At 42.2% G+C, this 12,959-nt stretch overlaps 1 protein-coding gene across 1 annotated transcript in view; it reads left to right on the top strand.

Moving 5' to 3' along the window:
- LOC308082046 (E3 ubiquitin-protein ligase TRIM35-like) overlaps positions 1-12,959 on the top strand; it is a gene marked incomplete at both ends in the record, with an annotated part of 105,011 nt that overhangs the window by 15,162 nt on the left and 76,890 nt on the right. Inside the window, one exon of the mRNA XM_080423656.1 lies at positions 12,525-12,665. Coding sequence (XP_080279782.1) covers positions 12,525-12,665 — 141 coding nt within the window. The remainder of the gene's footprint in view (positions 1-12,524; positions 12,666-12,959) is intronic.

Below are 12,959 nucleotides of genomic sequence, written 5' to 3'. Positions count from 1 at the left end.
GCCAGAAACTGAGCCTTTTTCATACACACAATGTGTGTGTGTCTGTTGTTGTGACATAAGTCACAACGTTGGAGGTCACAGCAGCGAGTCATGGAGAGAATATTAAAGTCACACAAATGTAACTCCAGGACAGAATAACATAAGAAGATTTGCTGGAATAGGATTTAGTAGTTCAACACACCAGACTCCATGTCAGTGGTGGTGGAAAAAGTACTAAAATATTTTACTTGGGTAAAAATATTAATACGGAAATGTAGAAATACTCTGTTAGGGCGCGCTCCCACCAAGAGTTGGCTGGCCGCTGTTAAACGCAGGTTGTGCGCGGCCACAGTTTTTTGCAGCCAGCGGATTCTAAAAAACGGGAGTGTCGCGCCTGTCACTCACTTTCAGGACCCTCCCCGTAGCCCGCACTGCCTATGCTGCCTGCTGCCTTGAGCACCATGTTGCTTCCTGAGTCTTGAGACAGTCCGCCTTCCACTCACCCGATTGGACAGAGGGAGAAAATCGGCTCCTGCCTCCAGCAGTTTTATGCTTAGTGGCGGAGAGCAGATAAACGCAAGGTCTGCGCGACAAGCGGAAAAATCTGCTCTTGCGTGAATCAACGCATTTGCATTGACAATGCATTGGCAGATTCTGCAAACAGCGGCCAGCCAACTCTTGGTGGGAGCGCGCCCTTAGGGCGCAGTCACACCGCAATCTTATTTTACTTATGGGGCGGAATCTGCCAATGCTTTTTCAATGAGAATCGTGTGGATTGATGGTCTTGCGCATCTTTTCCGACAGGTGCGTCACTGGTCATTGGGACAGAATGCTCTGCATCTGCAAGCTACTCCGTGTTTTAGAATGCGCTGGCTGCAAAAAACTGTCGGCCACGCACAACCTGAGTTTAACAGCGGGCAACCATATTTTGGAGGGACCGCGCCCTTACAAGTAAAAGTAAAATAATTACACAATGTACTTGAGTAAAAGTAAAAAATCGGTATCAAAATATACTTAATGTACCAAACGTAGAAAGTGCTCATTATGCAGAATATCCAGTTTCACAAGTTATCATTTCTGTAAAATGTATTAACAATCTTTTGAAAATAGCCGATCTACAAGCACACAACACGTCGCGATGCGACGTGTTTTGTGCTTGTAGATCGGCTATTTTCAAATAGCCAAAGTTTAAATAGGGCTGAAGTGGTTAATGTATGTTTTGTAACAATAATTGAAATCTACTAAGTAACTAGTAACTAAAGTTTTCAAATTGTAGTGGAGTAAAAGTACAATATTTGTCTCTGAAATGTAGGGGAGTACAAGCAAAAGTATAGACAATTGTTTTATAGACAAAAGTTTTACTTAAGTACAGTACTTGAGTAAATATGTACTTAGTTACTTTTCACCACCGCACACAATGTGTGTGTCTGCTGTTGTGAAATTAGTCACAACGTTGGAGGTCACAGCAGCGAGTCACGGAGAGAATATTAAAGTCACTGAAGTGGATCTGCTCTTAGTGAAATGTTTCTCCAGGACAGAATAAGAAGATTTCCTGAGAATATGATTTAGTAGTTCAACACACCAGACTCCATGTTATCTGTACAATCCTCAGAGCACTCTCTGTTGCCTAGGGACGGGACGATATGAAGACTGTTATTGTGGCCTGAAAGATTTTGATAAACTATATTATCGCGATAATCAGAATCTGTTTAAAGGGCAAGACCACTTTGGTCTTGCCCTGATGTAACTCCAAAGGTGGACAAGACGTAAAAGATAATTGCTCCATTGATTAGAAATTGATCATTCAAAATGTGCTCCTCATTGACACGTAAACGTAAACAAACAAAGCTTATTCAGACAATATAGAACATCACCAAACCCAGTAGGCCTACTGTTTGTTTTTTGGCATTTTTATTAGGAAGAAAACCCAGACTGGATCCGTGGATCCGGATCCGGATCTTCAAATAGCAAAATCAACAGGAAGTTAACTTTTTTATTTAAAAAACTAAACAGTACTGGGTGTACTTTGGTGATGTTCTATTTTGTCTGAATCAGCTTTGTTGCTAAAAGAGTGACTTTGAGAACTGTTTTACTGTACAATGTAAGTCAATGAGGAGCATATTTTGAATTATCAGTTACTAATCAATGGAGTAATTATTTTTGATTTCTTGTCCACCTTTGGAGTTACTTCATGGCAAGGTAACTACACAACCCAAACCTCTACTAAAGTGGTCTTGCCCTTTAAAACTCTTAAAGAGGTGGTGCCATGGTTTTGCACTTTTTCTGTTTTTCATGTTTTTCATGTGTCTATGAGGTTGATAGAATAGAGGGTCAAACGTGCCAATAGAAAAACAGCACTTTAATGACACAGTAAAATTATACCCTCCCCCTCATTATCATAACACAACAGGTGTGGGCATGAGGAGGAGGAGGGACTAGGACAGGTGGGTGGTGCTAAGGTGGTGGAGGAGGTGCTAAGGTGAGAACCAGGTATACTTAATGAACTGGAGGCGTGTCCACATAAAAACGTAATTTGAACACTTTCCGTACATCTTCCTCCTAGTATAACCATAATACCTGATGATTATGTTTTAGGGGGGGGGGATCACTGAAAATCACGGCACCCCGTCTTTAAAATTCCACTTTTGTTAACCACCTGCACCCAAGCATAGGCCTACATATCGTTGCCTTCGGGCAGAAACCTCTTATCTCCATATTCTAACTTCTTGTGTTTTTTCATAAATGAATGCCCTACTTGATCATAATACAGCATCACACAAAAACATCAATAGTAGCAGATCTACAAGCTCAAAACATTTTGAGCTTGTACTTGTAGATCTGCTACTTTTTGTAAAAAAAAATATTTGAATCTTGAAAAGTAACAGTTTTGGACATAAATGAGGTTTCCACCCGACAGAGACAATATTCTGTGTGCTAGTAGATCTACAAGCTCACAACGTGTCTCCTTGAACATTTTTGGAATATTTGGAATCATCTTCTCTTATGGGGGTCTTTTGTAACCTGACACCGTCAAATGGAAGAAGCTTGCGACACACATTTGTTTCACAGCCTACTTCCCATCTGAGACTTCGGTCGCAGAATCGATGACAGACAGTTTTTATTTTTTTCAAGCTACTAGGCAGCTGATTGGATGATCCCGCCCCTAGCAGCCGCTGATTGGTTCGGACACGCAGTGTTCGGCCATCTCTACTCCCTGCGCAATCCCAGACCTCCCTGAAATCAAATGCAAATGAGATTTCCGGAGGGAGGGGGTTTACCAGGCTAGGTCTTTTGCACGTCTTTTCACATGTCAGTGACATCACCAAAGTACTAAAATGTTTGAAAATAGCCTAGGTATAAAATAGGTGGCTAAAGTGGTTAATGTATGTTTTATAATGGAGAACTGCCTTCCACTCCGACATCCCACCACTCCGACTAGTGGCTTCCGCGTGCGGTTAGGGTTAGGGTTAGGTATAGGGTTAGTAACCGTCGGAAAGGCGACATGTCGGAAAGCCGACATGCACCCTTTATAATGTAATCATTTATATATACAAAGTAACTAGTAACTTAAGTTTTCAAATAATTGTAGTGGAGTAAAAGTACAATATTTGCCTCTGAGATGTAGTGGATTAGAAGTTAAAGTATTGAAAATTGGAAATACTCCAGTAAAGTAAAAGTACCAAAACATTTTACTGAAATACAGTACTTGAGTAAATGCACTTACTTTACACCACTGCCTGGTGGTAAAAGGGGGGGCAGGGTTGGGAGGGGGGGTTCACCTAGCCTGGGACCAGACGAATCTGCCAGTGCAAAAATAAATTGCCCTCTGCGATTTGGGTCTGGCACCGCTCCGTTGTGAATCCATTTCCTGCTCCAGAAGTCTGGGGTGACCAATCAGGGCCCAGTATTTAAATATGGGAGACTGTGATTGGTAGTTGGTTGTAAGTCTAACCAATTGCATCCAGAGCCATTGTTTTGATCCCGCCCCCTTGGGGGAAAAAAATCCTCATAGAAGCACCAGACTCATATCCACACAGTGATATAGTCTGGCTACGCGAGGCTAGGGTTCACCCAGGCTATAGATTTCTGGGCACACCTCCTGCAGCCAAGTCACCGTATCGTCATCCACAGACGGCAAGCCATGCATCCCATTGGGACCCCGACCACGTCATTCCAGGATGTTACATGGTCTGCAGTTTGTTCCTCTGCGCCGCACTCGCAGGTCGCACAATGGGAGGCAAACCCCATCTGTGCATGTGTTACGGGTCCCAGGGCTGCTGGGTACCACAGTGACAAAATTGCTCCTGAATTAAAACAGGAAAAGACACGGAACAATGAAAAGACTTGACTTATTGTTTCTCTTTCCAGAATGCAACTCACAATCTGTTGGTTTTATTAACCCAACTATCAAAAATCATGGCATCACAATAGTGATCATTTACCCAATAACATTTAGCGAAAATACCTAACTACTAAAGTCTGCTCTTATGAGATAAAACGTTGGTTTGTTTACATTGTACTGACCTGAATTAAAACAGGAAAAGACACGGAACAATGAAAAGACTTGACTTGTTGTTTCTCTTTCCAGAATGCAACTGAAGAAAACCGGAAGGGATACTCCCTTATATTGGGTCCCCAGAGAAACTGGGCTAAGAACAAACGTTCCGTCCTCACTGCTCCACGGATGTTTAACATGAAATGTAAACAGTAGTACAACGAAATTGTAGAAAATAATTATCAGACTTTAAAATACATATAAATGGGGTCACACTCTTGGGGGGGCCACACATGGATGAGCGGAAACACTCGATTTCGGTCCGGAGGCGATTAAGCCTCACCCATGCCGGTCCAGGCAGGTCCATCCCAGTAGGGAGAAAACCGACGTCGGGATTAAGTCATGGAGTCTAGAGGTGTTTGCCTCCCACTCCATGCTCCAAAAGCAATCCGCTGTTGAATTCACTGCATTGCTGCAGGAGCTCCTGTACGACAGGCACCAATGGGTGTCTGGACTTGAGGCGCCCGAATAGGCTCAGTTATTAACCACTTAAACCCCATATGGTTGACCGGAGTCCCTCAGTGTTTTCTGTTTTCTGTTATTGTGGGGTAGGCTTTTGCTGAAAATAGCCGATCGACAGCGTGTCGCAGCGTGACGCGTTGTAAGCTTGTCGATTATATCTCTGCTGTTGGGCAGAAACCAGCCAACTCCAAAATGTTCATTTTTCAGGAAATGAAACAACAAAACAAAAAGTGGAGTTAGGAGGTTTTGTTCATCATTGATAAGAACAGCTGAATGGACCTCCAAGCTCACAATGAGGTTGGAGGTCAAAAGGGGGTGGAGCCTGGAGTCAGCAAAACCAGCTAACTCCACCCCTGTTTGGTGGAGTTAGCTGGTTTAGCAGTAAGTTTGAGGATCCAATGGAGTTAGCTGGTTTTGTCAGAAGCACTTTTTTAATACTTTTCATTGGTTCAACATGTTTTTTAACCAACACGTAAAGGGTGTTCAATAGCACTGATTTATGGAAAACAAATGGAAAAGCTCAAAAATGGAGTTAGCTGGTTTCTGCCCGACAGCAACGATATTATGCTATTTTCTGGAAACGAGCCTTTCATGGAGCAGGTGGTTTGGCTCCATGGCCCGGCACGCCAGGCGGCTCCTTTGCGGCGAAGCCCAGCGGGCTGGATGCAGGTGTAAACAGTATTATGTTCAGTTAAACTTTAGGAGAGGAGGCTGCTCATTTGATCATGGCTGTGTGTCACAACCTGGTCATTGAGTCGTAAGGTCGTTACCACAACCATGAGAAGTCCACTGTACATTGTTTCAGGCCGCTAAGCTATTGCAAATAACATGACGTTCATGCGAACATTGCGCTTATGAATAAACGCCCATGTGTGAGTGCTATGGACATGATATCCAAAGCCACTCCTTCGCTAATGAATCGTATTGTGAGGACACGGCTCTTAAATCAAAGTCCTTTATAACTGTAGCGCTGTCGCTACTGCTGCCGTTCTTGTCTGTGTGGGGTTGTGTGTGAGTGTGCGTACTGTGTGGCCCCATAGCTAAGTCCACCCACTGGCTGGAGCCGTAACCGTGACAACAGAGAGGATCCCATAGCCTGGGGGACCGTAACCGTTACACCAGTGGTGTAAAGTAACTAAGTACATTTGCACTTTTTAGGTATTTGTACTTTATTTGAGTGTTTCCAATTTTCAATACTTTTACTTGTACTCCACTACATCTCAGAGGCAAATATTGTACTTTTACTCCACTACAATTATTTGAAAACTTTAGTTTCTAATTACTTTAGTAGGTTTGGATTATTATTACAAAACATACATTAACTATTTCAGCTCTGTATACATTTTGGCCATTTGAAAATAGCAGATCTACAAGCTCACAATGCGTCGCGTCGCGACGCATTATGAGCTTGTAGATTGGCTATTTTCAAAGGATTTTTATACATTTGAACACTTGAAATGGGACATTCTGCATAATGAGTACTTTTATTTTTGGTACTTTCATCTTTTGTACTTTTAATCAAGTACATTTTGAATTCCGGACTTTTACTTGTAACAGAGTATTTCTACATTGCAGTATTGATATTTTTACTTAAGTAAAAAATGGGAGTACTTTTCCCACCATTGATTACAACAGAGCCCAGAAACATCCAAACTTCCTAGGCTTATGGTCAATTCCCGGGTGCAAGTTCAGATCAATTGCTCAACCCACTGAGGAGAAAAACGGACAGACAGACAGACAGCGATTCCATGAATTTATAGTAGGATACAGGACAAGGCACATCATCTTTTTAACATATTGAAAAGTGAGCTTAAGTGATCTTTATGGATTATTCAATGGAATCAAATCCTTATTTGATGACGAGCCAAGCGGTGGCGAGTTGGCGGAGTAAGAATTTGTGTCCACATCAATATTGATATGCTTGAGTCTCTGGCTGCAGTAGACCTCACACATTAAAATAATGTTTGCCAGGATGCATTCCTGGCTCTATACACAGCATCCATCTACTGATGGTCATCTCTCTTTGTAGTGATGGGACGTCCATGAACGATTCCTCCTAAATGATTCGGTCTTTACCAGGGGGTGAGACAACGAACTCGGTCACTTCCTGAACATTTTACGTTCAGTCAGTACTACATGAAGACAGAGGGTGGACAGTTCTTCCCACGAAAGACTGCGGTAGACTTTTTCACTAGACATGCATGCATTGCAATGCAATTTGAATAGAAATAAAGATGTATTGTTCCTGGACAAAAGACAGATTGGCCATTTAACACCACATTTCAGTATTAAAATAAATAAAGATGAGTGGTTCCTTGACAAAAGACAGGTAATGGCCAATTAACACAAAATGTCAGTATGAAAATAATTAAAGATGCATGGTTCCTAAACACGTTTCAGTATCAATAGAAATATTAATACAGATAGTATGCTAAGGCTAGTATTCATGAACGACTTTAAGTTAAATAAATGCTTGGAAATCGATAGGCATGTGAGTGTACTGACTTAGGCTACTTTGTATTAAAAAATCACACCCATCATGTGTCTCGCTAGCCAATCACAGTGCTGAATAGAGTCAGCCAATAACAGTACAGGAAAGTGGGCCAGGTGGGCCAATCACAGTGCAGGAAACTAATACTAATGAGGTGTCCCAACCCCACTTATAGGAGCGGCTACACCGCCCAAAAAATAATTTGTGGAAATAATTCTCCGGAAACGTAAACACTGAGCGGTGAACGATGAACAAATCATTTAAACTAATCTTTGTCGTGAACATGAATGAAATTATTCAAAAACTGACATGAAATTCCCACCAGTGTCTCTTTGGGAATCACAAAGTGTATCACCACAAATGTTATTATTGGTATAAAAGCCAGGGATTGGCCGCTCTGCCTCCTGAACAACTGTGGGAGGTTAATTACAAATGCTAGGGGGTGGCAGTGGCCATCCCCTGGGACCCCAAATGACCAGTGCTGCCATGTCCGCTTATTATAAGCGACTTTGGGCTTATTTTTCTGTAGAGTTGCTTGTAAATATTGGTAGTTGCGGGTTATGCTTCTGTCTTAAGTGTAGTTGCTTATTTGGGCTTGTTTCCAATGACGCCCCTGTGTTGCAGTGCATGCATCCAGTGGTTCACAAAGTACTCAACCCCAGTGCTTGAGTCAAAGTATAGATACTCCTGGTTCAAATATCACTTAACTACAAGTTAAAGTTAATCTGTCAAATTTGTACTCGAGTTAGTAAGTAAGTACTGTGGTAGGTCTACTTCTTGCTTTGAAAAATATTAAAACATTCTAAATTACAAAATTAAAAGTACATTTTCTTTTAATACAATACAAAATCTGAAAGCTCACGACGCATTGTGAGCTTGCAGATGTTCACTATATTTGAAATAGGGCTTACGTGGTTAGTTCATAATGTTCAAAAGTACAATATTTGTCTTTGAAATGTAGTGCAGTGAAAGTCATAAGTATCCAAAATGTACTGTGTTACTGTCCACCACTGTGCATGCTCTGCAGCATGCATTGCAGTGCAGTGCATGCATGTTGCAGTGAGTCACCAGCAGCGCGTCCCAACAACAAGCAGGCTTCCGTGCCGCAATGGGTGCTGTCACCCTACGGGTGCTGTCACCCGAACCCTTTTTAAAATGCCTCGTTAAGCCTGGTAGTTAACGATCAGGCTCATGTACCATTTGTCAGCCTGGGGAACATTATTACATGATATATAAACCCACGGCACAACGGTGCGTTATCAATAATTAAGTCTTTGTATTTACAACTCAGTAGCTATAAATATCCCTCCCTGTGGATTTTGCTGATCTCATTCTTTTAGATGAGATGGGTGAGGGGGGGTGGGGGGGGGGGGGAGGCTGTCTGGCAGTGTGAATCACGTCTGTGTTGAGCGCCACAGCAAAGAGATAAATGAACACTGAGGATTTTATTAACAATTAACCACTGTTAATTTCGTCGACTATACATTTTGACAAAAAATGTTAGTCCACTGTCTTTTTTCACAGACGAAAACCAAACAAAAATAATTTCATCAACAAATAAAAACGAGACTAAAATGTCAGGGAGGAACTAGTGGAGAAGAGATCCAGTCATTTTAGCCTTGGTTGCGCGCAGGTGTCGCGCTCCGAAAATAGCAGATCTACAAGCTCACAACACGCCTGTGACGAGTTGTGAGATGTAGATCGTCTGTTTTCAGCACACAGCTGAGTGGAATTCATGCATTACGACGCTATCATGGCCCGCCAAAATGTTTGTTTTGTCCACTAAATAAACTGTCGATTTAGTCGACTAAAATCTAAAACATTTCAGATGACTAAAATATGACTAAAACTAAATGGAATTTTATTCAAAAGACTATGATTAAAACTAGTCAAACTTTGCCGTCAAAATTAACACTGAATCTTAACTTTAACTCTGCAAAACTCACATCTGTCTTCAGAGCTACTGCAAAGCAGTGTTGCAAGAAGTCATCAGATTCCTTTTAACTTAAAGGACCACTTCACCCATTTTCAATCTCATCTTCATAAATAATTGGTCCTCACTAATGCTCATTTTAATTATGTTCAGAAACCCGCCTACCAGTGACATCATCGATGGAGAATCGAAGCCAATATAAACTGCAGGCTTTTTATTCCTGGAAAGTTAGCATGCTGAAATAGAAGCCATTGCTTTAATACAAAATAAAAAAATATATATTGTTTGAAATGATCAAACCTGCCTACAGATGATGTCACTGGTAGGCGGGTTCTGAACTGTCCACAGCCCTGAGTAGACAGAGATGGTGCAATAATTATAATGAGCATTTGTGAAGACTATTAGTATCAGTTATATCGATACTGTAGGTTGAAAATGTCCCTTTACGTATAAATGTTATATGACAATACTCTGTTACAAGTAAAATAAAAAGTCTGCATTAAAAAAAAGTATCAAAGTAAAAGTTTTTTTTTATGTGTGTGGAGAGGAATCAATTTGCATCACAACTAAATTGGAATAAAAAATGGGGTAAAAAGCTAAAAACACACCAGCAAAAAGACATTGTTTAATTTACTTCTCTGGAGCAAAATAAATACATAAATAAATAGCTTCACTCATTCTCCCGTCACAAATAGTGTTCAGTTCCAGATAGCTCTGTAAAGCCAGGCTGAGATTTGGAGCGGATAAGCGTGAAAAAGTTGTCGCGTCAGGCCGTTTGCACGAGGAAATCTTCAGTTCTCATTAGCCAGTTATAAGATGTGTTTTACCCTGGAAAAGGTTTTGTTAGGGTAATATTTAATTTATGCATGTTTATATGGAAATTCAACTTCAGGCGCTGGTTGCTTTTATTAATGTTTTCTTTCCATGTCCTTGGCAGAGGTTGAATGTAGAACACTGTTTGTTATATAACGACTGAGTTTGGAGCATAAAGCAAACCACATTTAGACATTTCTTGTATATTATATAAAGTTGATTAAACCTGCTTTCGAGAAGAACAATACATCAGTGGTTCTCAAGCCTTTTCAAGTCAAGGATACACAAATTAATATGTATTTTGCCGCAGACCCCCATCTGCAAATATTCTGTTAAAAGCTCAACATTTCACATTGTGACACAAGCTTGTAGATCTGCTATTTTCAAATAGCCAAAGTGTACAGGGTTAAAGTGTAGCTGGGAGGGAATATCCCGGGCCAATCGTGTTCGTTTAAACCAGGGGTGAGCAACTTTGATGATGTAGAGGGCCACTATATTTCCACACTCACTCCAGAGTGTGGACATTTTTGCCACATTGCATACTGTCGGGCAGAAACCTCTTATGTCCGTATTTTCACTTTTTTTTGTAAATTAATGCCGGACTTCGTTTGTCACACAAAAGTAGCAAAAATATAACCTGACTCTGTCAAATGGAAGAAGCTTCAAGTTGCGACACACATTTTGTTTCACAGCCTGATTTCCGGAGGGAGGGGGGTTTACCAGGCTAGCACAAATAGCCGATCTACAAGTTCAAAACGCTTCGCACTGGGACGCGTTTTGAGCTTGTAGATCTGCTATTTTTGCTATTTTTTGAATTTTTTAATTGGAATCCTGAAAAGTATTTTTTTTATTTCATTTCAAATGCATTTAGTTATACTTACTTAACTTTATGAACTTAAATCTTATTCATTGGACATAAAAAAGACATTAGAGTTTTAATACTAGTCATTAAGCTACTAATATAGACTGAAGTAATTAAAGCATGTCATGTTTGCAATTGTAACAGCTGAAATCAATAATATATCAGTATTCCGATATTAACCTGTGGGCCGCATTAAGTGAAGGTGGGGGCCGCATGTGGCCCCAGGCCGCCAGTTGCCCATGTATGGTTTAAACGCTGGACTGGATGCACCATGGTGAATTCGAAGCCACATCCTCTCCGGCGGTGGGCACTGGGCAGGCACTTTCCACTGCGCCACCCGAGCACCTTACATTAAACAATGTCAAGTGAGTGATGCAGGATGAAAGAACTATTGTCCAATACCGACAGAATCCTCTATCCTTTCATTTTACTTGAGTATTTCAATTTCCCGATACTTTCCTATACTCCACTACATCACAGAGGCAAATATTCTACTTTTACTCCACTGCAATGTATTTGAAAACCTCAGTTCTCTATCGTATCTCTCCACCCAACATATTTCATATGTATGACCCCACCTCACTTGTGACGTGGATATCTCTTTAAGACACACCAGTCGTACTGGCACGCACGGGTATATAAGGCCCAGGTGTGCGAGATTACACAGATCTTTTGATCTCCACCGAGCAGTCCCAAGACATGGGTCTTCTTAGCAGAAGTGTAGAGCAAAAAGTATCAAAGACTGAGTTATTTTTTAATGCTTTATTTGACTAAACTACTTACGAGTTTTGCCAGCCAAGTTAATCCACTGCAGTGTGCAGTTCAGAGAGCTGGTGTTGAGTCACTCCTCTCAGGCTTGCTGTCATGGCTCGTTTGTAGGTAAACAAACACATTCCCTGGGAATCAGACAGCAGTCGATTCAGTGCACCATGTGAGCGTATCGCTGGCGGGTTCGGCCAGCTTCCGCGTTCTGGTGTAGTTCTGTCTGTGGATCTATAAATATATATTAAAAAGAGGCTGGAGATGGACACATCAGGGGGTTTCTCTTGTGCTGCATGGTGTGGGGTGCATCATGCCCACAGAGGATGGCCATGACCAGTGTGTGTGTCCAGTCTGGGCCCTGGTCACGCCATGGCAGCTCGTGAGGATCACGCCTCCTGTATGAATTGTTTCATCTTGCCAGACTAGGGCTAGGGAGGCTATAGGTGCCTGTTGTTAGAGGCAAGAGGGCCAGCCGTTTCCGCTCCAGCCCAACAGACTAAGCGTCCCAAGGAGGCAAAGCTCAGGCTATGGCTCCACCCCTTTACCTGCCCTGCCTGGTGCAGACAGGTCTGTATAGACATGGATTTTTGAACGCTTTTCTGTGAGGTGCCCTTCTATCTGAAATCTGTGTGAAGGCCTCTTGACCGACGCCCTCTGCATTTATCAGATTCTACTGCATGAGTGTGGCAGCCAGCACTCCCCTCTCACTGAGTGTGTGCTGGGCTCCGCAGCAGGACATGGCCTTCACCAGTCAGTTGGCCGGCGGGCTGAGGCTTGGAGCGGGAGTGCAGGCTTTCTGCAGACTGCAGTAACCTGGTTTCACGTTTCCTGAAGGGCGCCCCCCGGAGGCTCGGGTTAGGGCCCCCACCGGCCCCCACCGGTCCCACCTGGTCCTGGAGGCTCTACGATGAGCCCCCGTTGAACGTCTTGAGTCAGTGAGCCTGATGGCTGTCACTCAAGACAGCATTCTGGTTGGCTGTAACATCTTGAGAACAAAGGTTAGGGACCAGTCGAAATTTACATAAGGGGGGGCATGGAGGAAAATAGGGGAGGGTCATGCCTTTCTAATTTTGGTCCAAGGGAGGGTCAGCTAATTTTACTT

The sequence above is a fragment of the Gymnoscopelus braueri genome, assembly GCF_963280865.1.
Source record: "Gymnoscopelus braueri genome assembly, chromosome: 3".
Classification (NCBI taxonomy): domain Eukaryota; kingdom Metazoa; phylum Chordata; class Actinopteri; order Myctophiformes; family Myctophidae; genus Gymnoscopelus; species Gymnoscopelus braueri.
This window is presented reverse-complemented; position numbering and strand designations above follow the sequence as displayed.